General features: G+C 42.0%; 1 protein-coding gene across 3 annotated transcripts in view; it reads right to left on the bottom strand.

The window, feature by feature from the left end:
• The window catches only part of TANGO2 (transport and golgi organization 2 homolog), a 146703-nt gene that overhangs the window by 16807 nt on the left and 116498 nt on the right, over positions 1-13398 (bottom strand). For all 3 annotated transcript variants that reach the window (XM_060785714.2, XM_067473185.1, XM_060785713.2), the window contains exon 6: positions 7244-7314. In XM_060785714.2, the coding sequence (XP_060641697.1) occupies positions 7244-7314 (71 nt within the window). The remainder of the gene's footprint in view (positions 1-7243; positions 7315-13398) is intronic.

Genomic DNA, 13398 nt, shown 5'->3' with positions numbered 1-13398 from the left:
AAGGCTCCTCAGCTCCTCCTCACTTTCGGCCATCAGAGTGGTGTCATCTGCATATCTGAGGTTGTTAATGTTTCTTCTAGCAATTTTCACCCCAGCCTTGCATTCATCAAGCCCCGCACATCGCATGATGTGTTCTGCATACAAGTTAAAAAGGTTGGGTGAGAGTATGCAGCCTTGCCGTACGCCTTTCCCAATCCTGAACTGTTTACTCTGGGAATGAAACTCTACATATGTTCAGCGCCAACAGGGAGATACAGAAACAAACAAATACAAGGAAGGAGGAGCAAAATATTGCCATGGGACTCAAAGAGAAGGTGGCTCAGGAGCAGAAGCTGTCTCTCAAGGAAGTGAGGGAAGCACTGGCAGACCCCAAGTTACAAACAAGAGAGGGTTGGATTTGCTTGCAAGTTGGAACAGGTTCATTTTTAAGTGTAACTCTAGCCCAGTGGTTCTCAACCTGTGGGTCCCCAGGAGTTTTGGCCTACAAATCCCAGAAATCCCAGCCAGTTTCCAGCTGTTAGTATTTCTGGGAGTTGAAGGCCAAACTCCCAGAAATATCTGGAGATCTCTCGTTCCTCTGCCTTTTCATATATATATATATATATATATATATATATATATATATATATGGCCCTGCTCTATAGTAGGATAAAGTGTGAACAACAGAATCTGAACTGAGATCCATTTGTATTTTTCAAGAGAATATATACCAAAATGAGGCCAATCTCACTCAGAATCAATATCTGAGTTCAATGCTGTGAAGAAATTCCCTTTTAGGCTCATGTTTGTGGATCTCAGGGTTCCAGTATATAGCAATGTGAAGCCTGACATTTGCCTACCCCTGTTTCAGAAAAGCCATATTAAAATGTTCTGAATCTCAACTGCCCTCTCCTAAGGGTTTCATTTGTCTTCCTAAGGGAAACCTTTTCATGGTTCAATTGTTTTTTTATTTTATTTTATTCATTGAATTTACATCTTCTTCCTCTCCAGAATGGCATTCAAGGTCATTTACAATACAATTAGATAAGACAGTGAATCAGAAACCAAAGCTGCCTTAGGTCTCTTGGTGGAGAACTGTCAGATATATAGTAATTAGTTAAATAATAAATAAAACAACTACCAACTAACTGAGGGGTAGTGCTCATCTCAATTTCTAAGTCGAAGAGCCAGCGTTGTCCATAGACACCTCCTAGGTCATGTGGTCAGCATGACTGCATGGAGCACTGTTACCTTCCTGCTGATGCAGTACCTATTGATCTACTCACATTTGCATGTTTTCAAACTGCTAGGTTGGCAGAAACTGGGGCTAACAGTGGGAGCTCACCCCATCTGTGGATTTGAACCGTCAACCTTCCAGTCAGCAAGTTCTGTAGCTCAGTGGTTTAACCCACCGCATCACCACGGCCTCAGTGTGTGTGTGTGTGTGTGTGTGTGTGTATGTGTGTGTGTATGAATAGATAGATAGATAGATAGATAGATAGATAGATAGATAGATATTAGCTGGGGTTTAATTGGGCATTATGAATGTTTTGTGAATTTCTGAGTCATACTCAAAGGGCTCTTTTGTCCTATGTGCCACACAGAAACACTTTTAAACAGATATAATGAGCTCCTGGCCACAAAGAATAATAAGAAGCAAAATATTATATTGTTTTAAGCTGTCTGATGAGACAGAATCTCCTGTACTTTTTGTTGCTTTTGGTTTCATAAAATCTCATATTTACCTTGAGTTATTTACCTCACATTAGGTCCTTAAATGTTTCTGAAAGAACAACTCCCATCACCCCCTGCCAGCAAAGCCAATAGTCAGGGGTGATGGGAGATGTAGCTCAACATCAAGTTTCTTCAGTGGCTAGAAAATCAATGGGAATATTAAACAAAATAAAATGCTCCCAAGGAAATGACTAACCAGGGAAAACTGGGATCAAATCCACCTCTGTCACAGAGAAGATGGGTGGGGACTGGAATATTTTATTTCTATGTTGTTCTGTGTATTGCTTGTTCATTTCCCAGGAAGTTATGCGACATATCGCAACTACGCATATATCTGTCAACTCTCCCTCTATAAAAGGGAGAATCATAATGACCACGAGGCATTAATGTAAGGAAGTGTGACAGATTGTTGAGTGTAATTCTGCACATCACTCTAACTAAACCTGCCAAACACCTTGCAATTAATCTAAATAATTCCCAAAATTATTCACTACAGATCATCTTTTTCTGCACATTTCAGCTGGATTTCTCCCTGATCAAAAGCTTATTTACAAGGGCAGCCCTAAGGTTAGATGCCTGGTGACAGTGGTACTATCCAACCATGCCTCCTGTGTCCCTTGGAATATGGAGCTGTGCATATAGGGATGCAAGGGAACCGTATTCTGTTACCACTGGAATTGTGTTACTATCATCTTGCCCTTGCCCCAGGTCACTGGCCTTAGTTTTCTTCTCTCCTAGCATCAGTTTCCCACTCTAGACATGGGAAGGAGCCCTAAGATTTCCAATAGACTTGAGATCACAGTTGCCTGTTTCCATTAGGAAGCAAAAATCTTCCCCATTAACTGACACCCCAAAGATGTCCAAAGATAGGCAGGCTTATTTGTTTGCCATGTGATTAGTTAAAGGGCAACTATACAAACATGTCTAGAGACCATGTTGTCTCTAGAACAGAGCTTTCCAAACTGTGCGCCGCAACACATTTGTGTGTCTGCTGCAATATGTAGGTGTTGCGCAAACCTCTGAGTCTATGTGCAATTAGCGAGGTTTTCATGAGATGTTTTGTGTCTCCATACATTTCATTATTACAATTTGTGTCTGAATCTCTTATAAGGTGTTGGTTCAACGTCCATGTTGGTTATAAAACGGAATGACTGTGTTGTGAAATGATGCATACCTAAAAAGTGTGTCACCAACACGAAATGTTTGGAAAGCTCTGCTCTAGAAGGTTCAAAATATTTCTGTTTGCTTCCACAGGGCTTACCTGACTTGGTTGTCTGATGGACATATTCTTAAGTTCTGAATAAAAGGTTTGTGGAAACAGGTTGAATTGGTCTTTTTGTGTGTGATGTAGAAACCTGTCCCCATTCTTTCCATTATTTCTACCTCCGGTGCTATATTTTTTGTTAAGGAAGTAATGTTCAGGAATTCATCGCCTTCATGAATGAAGGGGAGACTTGTATTTGTTTTTTCAGCCAAACCCATCAGACAGTCCATGTGGTCTTCCAGATACTGGACTGCAAATCTCAACAGCCCTAGCCAGCATAGCTATGGAGAGGAATTCTGGGAGTTGCAGTGCACAGTCGGCCCTCCATATCCACAGAATGAACCTGGAACCAAACCCCATCAGAGAGCAAGAGCCCACTATATCTGGAAGGCTGCATAAGTAACTCACAAACCTGGACAATGACTGTAGACCAAAAAGGAAAAAGATTGAAATAACTCTCAAGGACACACAAAGACCTATGCTAGCACATGCCAAAGCCTTACTTAGCGTTGTGCTCTATTTCCACAGCAGACACACATGGGAAGAATATGAAAAGAACAACTCTTTCCTACTCCTGTCCCCCATCCCTGGCTTGCAGGCTGAGTGTCTGGATCGCCATGTCATTTTATGTGACTCTCCAGATGCTGGACTCCAACTCTTGTGTTTCCCATCACAGCAGGTTAAACCGTTAGATGTAGAAAAACTTGCTGACCGGAAGGTTAGCAGTTTGAAGTCATGGGTTTGAGTGAGTGCCCACTGTTAGCCCTAGCTCCTGCCAACATAGCAGTTCGAAAACATGTAATGTGAGTAGTTCAATAGGTACCACCTTGGCGGGAAGGTAATTTTTTTAAAAAAAGAGGCGCCCATGCAGCCATGCCAGCAAATATGACCAGGAGGGTCTACGGACAACAAGCTCCCCAGCATGGAAAATGGAACCAGAGCACCTCCCCATGGCCAGAGTTGAGCATCACCTCCAGACGCCGGAGATGGAAAGGGAAACCTTTGCCTTTGTTTGTGTATTGTATGTCATTGTTCACTGTATAAAAGGCATTAAACGTTTGCCTATATATGTGTATACTGTAATCCGCTCTGAGTCCCCTCAGGGAGATAGATCAGAATATAAATAATGTGTGTGTCTGTCTCTGTGTGTGTGTGTACAATGTTCCCTCACCTATTGCGGGGATTCTGTTCTAGGAACCTCCACAATAATTGAAAAACCATGATGTAGGGATGCTATACTGTATATGTACAGTATAGCTCTGCCCACTCCTCTCTCCCCCTCCTCTCTCTCTCTCTCTCCCTCTCCTTTCCCCCCCTCCCTTCCCCCCTCCCCTTACTGGATCCACCCTTCTCCCTCCCTCCCTGCTTCCCCACTGGCATGGGGCTCTCACCCAGTTGTTCCCTTACTACTTGTATTTAAAAAATTTTTTTTAAAGCCACGAAAGAGCGAGTCCGCAGTTATTGAACTGCGAAGCGGCAAGGGAACACACTCTCTCTCCGTGTGTGTACAGATTAGACATTATCATGACTAGAGCTAATGGGAGTTGGGACACAGTAACATCTGGAAAGTTGAAGTTTGTTCTGTTTAGTCAGGAGAGTGGGGTTTGAATTCAGATACAAGGTTTGTGGATAGGATGCCTGAATTAAAAAGATTCTTTAAGCTTTCTCCAACCTCTAAGCCACAAGGGCTGCTGGGTTGCAATTACCATTATTCACAGATAAGCAAAAGTGATGGGAGTTGTTATTCAATAACATGTGGGAACCCAAACTGGACCACTATCCAAAACAATATTATAGTTGGCCCTCTGTATCCACAGATTCTCCATCCATGGATTCAACTGCCCTTTGATGAAAATGGATTTGACTCCCCTGAACTAGAGGCAATGAACAAACATCATGACTAGTAGCCACTGAGAGACTTCCAGGAACCCCTTGAAGGTAGTTAGGGTAGGGGGCTATCAGGAGATAGCAGTCTTTCCCTCAATATAGTTGCCTCACTGGCAACCTCTACACTGCAGTCATTGAAAGAAAGTAGAAACAGACTTCATTGTGGTCCACTGCATGCCTCTCTATGATGCATCCATGCCATGCTTGTAAAGGTTCCCTGATCCAAAGTTGGAAGGCATTTGAAAGGCACCCAGGCAAAACCAGGGCAAGCATGCTCTCTGTATGCTCTCTATCCTGCCAGATAATTAGGTCATGGCAAAGGTATCTAATGGCGGAGACTCGGTTCTATACCTTGGGGAGCACCATGGTTAAAACAGACCTCATCTCCTGAAAGGGCCATGCATGGCTCGATCAATTGCACTTTATCCCCTTGAAGAACATAAAGGGCTATCTCTCAGACAAGCTCCTTAATGGAGCACAGTAGCGCAGCCTGACAGCAGAGATCTCCCTCTTGCTTCCGTGCCCTACATTTGCCAGCCAGAATCCATAAGAAAAGGCGTTTGCGGCATAATATAATGCAACCCTCCGACATGAGCCGCTCTCCCCGCGGAGCCCGTGGTTCACAGAGAATGAGCTCTTTGTTGAGGCGGAGAGATCAGGGATGTCATGGCCAGATCCTCTGGGTACCTGATCCTTTCACTGCAGTCGTGTGCCATGGCATGAAGAAGGGACCGCTCTTCTTACAGGGCAGAACAAAGGCATGCAAAAAAGGAAGCCAGCACGTTAAGCTTAGCACTTGCACATTTCCCTGCTTTTCAGAAATGGCATCATCTGTCTCTACTTTCTGAAAGGCAATTATAAATGAAAATGGATAGAGGTTCGATCCTCTTGCTATTTCTGGACTTAGCTTGGACATTTACAAACTGAGACAGGTTTTCCAAATCCATCTGGCATCCTTGTATCTGCTTATTTATTAGGGTTGTTGCTTATTTAAACAAAACAGTTAATTCTTTCAACAAGTTTCAATTGACTGATGCATGTATAGTTATATCAACATGCAATACAAATTGGTAGCTGTTCAGATCTTAAGATTGGCAGGGGAGGCCCTCCTCACAGTTCCACCCCCATCACAAGTTCAGTTGGTGGGGACGAGGGAGAGGGCCTTCTCGGTAATGCCCCCCCCCCGACTCTTGTAATGCCCTCCACAGGGAAATTAATGGGGCCACAATAGCTCAGTGGGTTGAACTGCTAGCTGCAGAAGAAATGGAAGGTTGGCAGTTCAAAGCCATGGATCGGGGTAAGCTCCCTTTGTCAGCCCTAGCTTCTGCCCACCTAGCAGTTTAAAAACATGTAATATGAGTAGATCAATAGGTACCACCTCAGTGGGAAGGTAAAAGGTGCCCTGCAGCCATGCCAGCAAAACATGACCAGGAGGGTCTATGGATATCAGGCTCCTCGGCATGGAAAATGGAACAAGACCACCTCTCCATGGACAGAGTTGAGCATCACCTCCAGACACGGGAGATGGAAAGGGAAACCTTTGCCTTTGTGTATTGTATGCCACTGTTCACTGTATAAAAGGCATTGAACGTTTGCCTATATATGTGTATACTGTAATCTGCACTGAGTCCCCTCGAGGAGACAGAGCGAAATATAAATAAAGTGTATTATTATTAAGCAGGATCCCACACTATCGATCTTTAGGAAAGAATTGAAAACACTGTTTTCTGAGTGTTACTTTTTATTAACTGTCCTGATTTTAGAGTTTTTTAAATACGGGGAGCCATTATTATAATTATAATTACAATTATTATTATTATTGCTCTAAGTTTTTAAAAAGGATTTTCTGCCTTCTATCACTTTTCTCATACCTAGCTCACGTGGTCAATGATCATCAGAGTGGGCAAACCAAATATCTGGTGCAATCCAAGCTGAAGAAGGTCCCTGTGAACCAATTAATGATCAAGACATATCTATCCCACCGTATGTTCAAAGATCTCAAGCTAGTGTGCAAGTAAAATGAATGCAGTTATTAGGACACAGGTAGAATGAGCAACAAAATGAGGCAGTGTGGTATGTTTCTACACACTAAAGAAGATATGCCCTTCAAATTAACGTCTCAGGTTTTAGTACACACTGGGAAAATTAAGTTTTCTTTTAAATTGTCAGCAATAACTGTTCCATGTTTTGCATGTGTCCTAGTTATGTTGCCAATGCACCTCCCATTACTGCGTGAAATGTTTCTTGACTTTTCCATTGCCCTCCTCATTGAATGTCTCTTGCCAAAGCAAAGTGCCCCCCTTACCCCATTGCACATTCACACAGACCCCCATGGATTTCAATAAATCCCTATACCCACAGCATTCTGGTATAACCCACCGGGATTTAGGAAGACAGGTTCTGGGTCTCCTTTGTTTCCATAATAGTAAATTACGTCCCCCTTGGTGGTGCTAAAAGATAAAAATAGAAAAAAAAGTTCTCCTTGCAAAGTGGCAACTCACAGCTTTGATTAAGTTCTAATTTCATGCAACCCTCCAAACAGCAAGAAATCTTTTCCTTCAGTTCAGAGATCAACCAATTACTTATCTACTTTTGCTTTAAAAAAATCAGATGAAACATTTGCGACAGCGACACTATTTAAGGAGGCTGGTTAAGAAAAGGAAAGTAATTTTCCAGGATTAATGTAAGTCTCAAAGGGGAGGGGAAAGGTTGGTGGGGAAAGAACCCTCGGCAGTACTGTAACTTGTGAGCTAAGTGTGGGATCCCAAGAGAGCAGAGGCTGTATGTCCACATGCGGTCCTCTGCTAACTCTCCTTTAAGGTTGCAGCCCACTCATCCCTGCCCTTCTTCTGAGGGTTCTCATGAAGTATAAGAGGGCACAACACTGAGATACCCTTTCCTTCTCTTGCTCCAACGCTACATGGATTTTTGAAAAACAAAGTTTATTATTTGTTTATTTGTTTATTTATGACATTTCTACCCCACCTTTCTCACCCTGGAGGGGTTGAGTCTCAAGGCGGCTTTACATACAGGCAACAATTCAATGCCCTAAAACACCATGTACACTTAAATAAATATTAAAAAACAATTTAAAAGTACATTCAAACAATTAAAACATTTGAAAACAATACATTAAGAGATAAAAACGCAATCCCCAAGCGCAATCTGGGCTGTCCCAATGGTCATTGCAAATTGTTTCAAGTCTATCTATTGTTTAAAGGCTTGGTTACAAAGCCACATTTTCACTCTCTTGTGGAAGGTCAGAAGGGAGGGGTGGATCTAACACCACTGGGGAGAGTTCCACAGTTGAGGGGTCACCACTGAGAAGGCCCTGTCTCTCGTCTCCGCCAAAGTTAAGTTCTATTTATAGAATCCGAGAGTTGGAAGAGACTCCAAGGGCCACCTAGTCCAACCCCATTCTTCCATGCTGGAAACCACAATCAAAATACTCCCATCTAGCCTCTGCTTAAAAACCTCAGAGAAGGCAGCTCTACTAGATTCTCAGACAGCATATTCTGCAGTTGAACAGTTCTGACTGTTAGGAAGTACTTCCTAATGTTTAGGTGGAATTTCTTTTCCTGCAATTTGATTCCATCGCTCAATTCCTAGTCTCTGGGGCAGAAAACAAAGTTGCCCCTTTCTTCTCAATGTGAACTCTTTTTAAATATTTAAACACAGCTCATGTCCCCTCTCTGTCTTTTTTCCTCCAAGCTAAACACATCCAGGTCCCTAAGCAACTCCTCACAAGGCTGTGATCATTTAATTATTTTGGTTGCCCTTCTCTGGATGCCTCCCAGCTTGTCAATATTCTTCTTGAATTGCTTCGTCCAGAACTGGACACAGGGCTTTTTTTCTCCAAGTGGCATCCAACAAAGCAAAATAGAGTGGGACTATGACTTCCTTTGATCTCAACACTAGACTTATATGGATGTAAGCTAGAATCACATTGATATATATATATATATATATATATATATATATATATAAAAATTTCATCACATGAAGAAGAAAAAGAATTAAAAAAATGAACGAAGTAATTTTCTTTACAGTGAAAGTGGGAGAACATTGCTTGTATAGAAAGTAGGAAAAAAGAGAAAAGAAGAAGAGTAAAAAAATAAAAAAGTAAAGGTTCAAAAATAGAAGGAGAGGAAGAAAAAATATAATAATAAAAATTATAGAATTGTTAAAAAAAAGAAAAAATAATTTAAAATGGGAAGGGAAGTAAAAAAAGTAAAAAATAAAACAAATGTTTGATGACTTCCTTTTTGGTTCTGTTGGTCATTTAAGTTTATTTTGATTTTATATTTATAATTGTTCTGCTCCCCCACCCCCCGGTCTACTTATTTCCTTAAGATTGAATATCTTCAGCAAATGAGATCCATCTTCATCTGTTTTAAATAGTCTTTTACAAGGTCTCAATTAGTTTGCTTTTAGGTAATCCTAAGTTGGGTGACAGCCAATAGGTAAGTCTGTCCATGTTCATGATCTCTAACACTTTGTTTATCCGGTCTTCTTTTTTCGGTATTTCTTTTGATCTCCAGTTCCTGGCATATACTATTCTGGCTGCTGTGACCAAAAAATTAAACAGAATCTCTTTATTCTTGTCATTTTATATGTCTAGCACGCCTAATAGAAAGTATTCGGGCTCTCTTCGAATTTTTAATTTTAGGATCTTTTGTGTGGCTTCATTTATATCTTTCCAAAACTGTTGCGCTTTTGGGCGGGTCCACCAAGTGTGGAAAAAGGTTCCAGTCTGTTGTTCTCATTTCCAACATTTGTTGGATGCATTTTTATAACGTTTAGAAATTTTGTATGGTGTAATATACCATCTGTATAGCATTTTAAACCAATTCTCCTTCAAATCGTAAGAATGGGTGTATTTAAGCCTTTCTTTCCAAGCCTTTTCCCAGTATTTTAAATAAATTTGGTATCCAATATTTTTAGCCCATTTCACCATACATTCTTTTATTTGTTCTTTTTCAGTTGTCCACATTGGCTTTTTAAGCTTCCACATCACACTGTTGGCTGATGTTCAGCTTGTTGTTCACTAAGATTCCAAAATCCCTTTCACACGTTTTCAAGCCAGGCCTTCCCCATCCTATATTTGTGCACTGCATTGTCTGCAAATTTGATAAGCGTGCCCTCTAGTCCATTGTTCAAGTCACCGATAAAGATGTTGAATAGCATCCTCATCAATATCCTCTCTTAAAAATTACTGGATACAGTTTTTAAACAATGGCTAAGGTTGGATGAGAACTAAATACAACAACAACAACAACTACTACTACTACTACTACTACTACTAGTTTATTTATACCCAGCCACCATCTCCTGAAGGGACTCGGTTTGGCTCACAAAGCCCTCAAAGGTGCAAACACACAAAATACAACAAGCGCATAAACAATAACTCAAAAGCAATAGCAAACAACATAACGTCATAAAACCCCACTGGTTAAAAATCAATAAAATGCAACAATAGCTGCAGATAAGACATCTCCTGAAAATAAGACCTAGTAGAGCATTGGTTCTCAACCTTCCTAATGCTGCGACCCCTTATCCAGTTCCTCATGTTGTGGTGACCCCAAGCCATAAAATTATTTTCGTTGCTACTTCATAACTGTAATCTTGCTAATGTTATGAATTGTCATGTAAATATCTGATATGCAGGATGTATTTTCATTCACTGGACCAAATTTGGCACAAATGCCCAATACACCCAAATTTGAATACTGGTTGGATTGGGGGTGGATTGATTTTGTCATTTGGGAATTGTAGCTGCTGGGATTTATAGTTCACCTAGAATCTGAACTCCACCAACGACTGAATTGAACCAAACTTAGCACACAGAACTCCCATGACCAACAGGAAATACTGGGAAGGTTTGGTAGGCATTAACCTTGAGTTTTGGAGTTGCAGTTCACCTACATCCAGAGAGCACTGTGGACTGAAACAATGATGAATCTGGATCAGAAGAGCTGCAAAACCGAGAACAAACCACGAGCGTAAAGATGAAGATCCACCCAGAGGAAAAGTGTTCTTGCCATACATCAAGGGAACCACTGACCGCATAGGGAAACTGATGAGGAAACACAACATACAAACCACTTACAGACCCACCAAGAAAATCCAACAAATGCTACGTTCAGCAAAGGACTCTGCAGGAGTCTACCGTATATCATGCAGCTGTGGACAAGTCTACATAGGGACCACCAAACGCAGTGCCCAGACACGCATCAAGGAACATGAAAGGCACTGCAGACTACTTCAACCAGAGAAGTCAGCCATAGCAGAGCACCTGATGAACCAAGCTGGACACAGCATATTATTTGAGAACACAGAAGTGCTGGACCACTCGCACAACCACCATGTCAGACTACACAGAGAAGCCATTGAAATCCACAAGCATGTGGACAATTTCAACAGAAACGAAGAAACCATGAAAATGAACAAAATCTGGCTACCAGTATTAAAAAACTCAAAAATTACAGCAGAAAAACAACAGAGGGGAAACAAACAGGCACATGAAATCACCCTCAACAAAAGATTCCCCCCAGGCGCTACCAAGCCATTGAATGCAAATCAAGGTGATCAGCTGAAACATCCACAGCTAGCCCCAGCAAACAAAAGTCCTTTGTCACACCCTGGTCATTCCACAGATATATACCTAGTTTTTCCTAGTTCCAACAGACCTCATTACCTCTGAGGATGCTTGCCATAGATGCAGGCGAAACGTCAGGAGAAAAAATTGCCTCCAGAACATGGCCATATCGCCCGGAAAAACCTACAACAACCCAATCTGGACCAAACTTGACATGAATACTCAATATTCCCAAATGGGAACACTGTTGGGGTTTGGGGAAAATAGATCTTGACATTTGGGAGTTGTAGTTGTTTGCATTTATAGTTCACCTACAATCAAAGAGCATTCTGAACTCCACCAATGATAGAATTGGGCCAAACTTCCCACACAAAACCCCCATGACAAAGAGAAAATATTGTGTTTTCTGATGGTCTTTGGCAACCCCTCTGATACCTCCTCGCGACCACAACCCCCAGAGGTCCCAAGCCCCAGGATGAGAAACGCTGTACTAGAGGTTTTGCTGAAATGCTAAACATAAGGCCTCCCCCAAAAGTAAGACCTAGCAAAGTTTTTGTTTGGAAGCAAGCTACAATACCGTCCCTGCTGTACAAGTGGTCCAGGAACTGCTGTGGGAGATTGTTACAGTCTCCAAACAGTGTGTGGGAGCTAGGTACTCTACAGCCCTTATTTTTGTGGCCCTGTGTGTGAGGGTCAGTATATTTATTATATACTGACAACCAGGGCCGTAGCCAGAAAATGTTTTTGGGGAGGGTTGAAAATTTAGGGGGGGGGAATTTCAGGGGGGGGAGTTGAAACCTTCCTCTTAGCTCAGGCTGAAGCAAAGAGCACAGCAGGGGGCAGAGCAGCCTTCAATAGCCTGCAGCTCCGCCCCTGTCAACCACCTCCACCAAGTCTGGCCTCCTTAATGAGAGCATTCAACACCCCCCTCCCCCAACTTGGTTGCTTTGCTACATCGGCTATTGCTGCAAGCCTGAGGAAGAGAAGGCTGAGAGGACATATGATAGCCATGTATAAATATGTGAGAGGAAACCACAGGGAGAGGAGGGAGCAAGCTTGTTTTCTGCTTCCCTGGAGACTAGGATGCGAAACAATGGCTTCAAACTACAAGAGAGAAGATTCCATCTGAACATGAGGAAGAACCTCCTGACTGTGAGAGCCATTCAGGGGTGGAACTCTCTGCCCCGGAGTGTGGTGGAGGCTCCTTCTTTGGAAGCTTTAAAACAGAGGCTGGATGGCCATCTGTCAGGGGTGCTTTGAATGCAATATTCCTGCTTCTTGGCAGGGGGTTGGACTGGATGGCCCATGAGGTCTCTTCCAACTCTTTGATTCTATGATTCTATGATTCTAATGACAGTGTGAATAAATTGTCAATATTTGCTTGAGATAGTGCTTGCAGTTCTGGGGGGAGTCTTAATTTTTTGCGTCTCATAGACTTAGCATGGGGATTTGGTTAACCAGTTAAAATTCATGAGTAAACCAGGTTTATTTTTTTTAACCTGAAACATTACGGGGGGGGGGGGAGGGTTGAACCTCTTAACCCCCCCCCCCCCCCTCGCTACATGCCTGCTGACAACTACAGCCTTTGGGCCTGTGTAATGAGGCAGCAATAAGAACTCTTAGTATGCCAACCAAATTTGATATGGTTGTTTGAGACAGTATTAAATAGAGGATTTTAATGTCAAGGTAAGTGATTTTAATGTTTTTGTATGTGTATAGTGTAGAAAGTTTCGGCATTGAATGTTTGCCGCTTATATGTTGTGCTCTGCCCTGAGTCCCCTTCGGGGTGAGAAGGGCAGCATAGAAATGCTTTAAATAAATAAACAAACAAACAAACAAACAAAATGCTTATTTGTTTTTTTCCAACAATAAATGTGAATTCTTCTTCATGGAAAAATAAGACATCACCTGAAAATAAGACCTAGCACATCTTTGT

This window comes from Anolis sagrei, chromosome X, assembly GCF_037176765.1.
Source record: "Anolis sagrei isolate rAnoSag1 chromosome X, rAnoSag1.mat, whole genome shotgun sequence".
Classification (NCBI taxonomy): Eukaryota; Metazoa; Chordata; class Lepidosauria; order Squamata; family Dactyloidae; genus Anolis; species Anolis sagrei.
The sequence above is the reverse complement of the archived record's forward strand: the minus strand, read 5'-3'. Positions and strand labels throughout refer to the sequence as shown.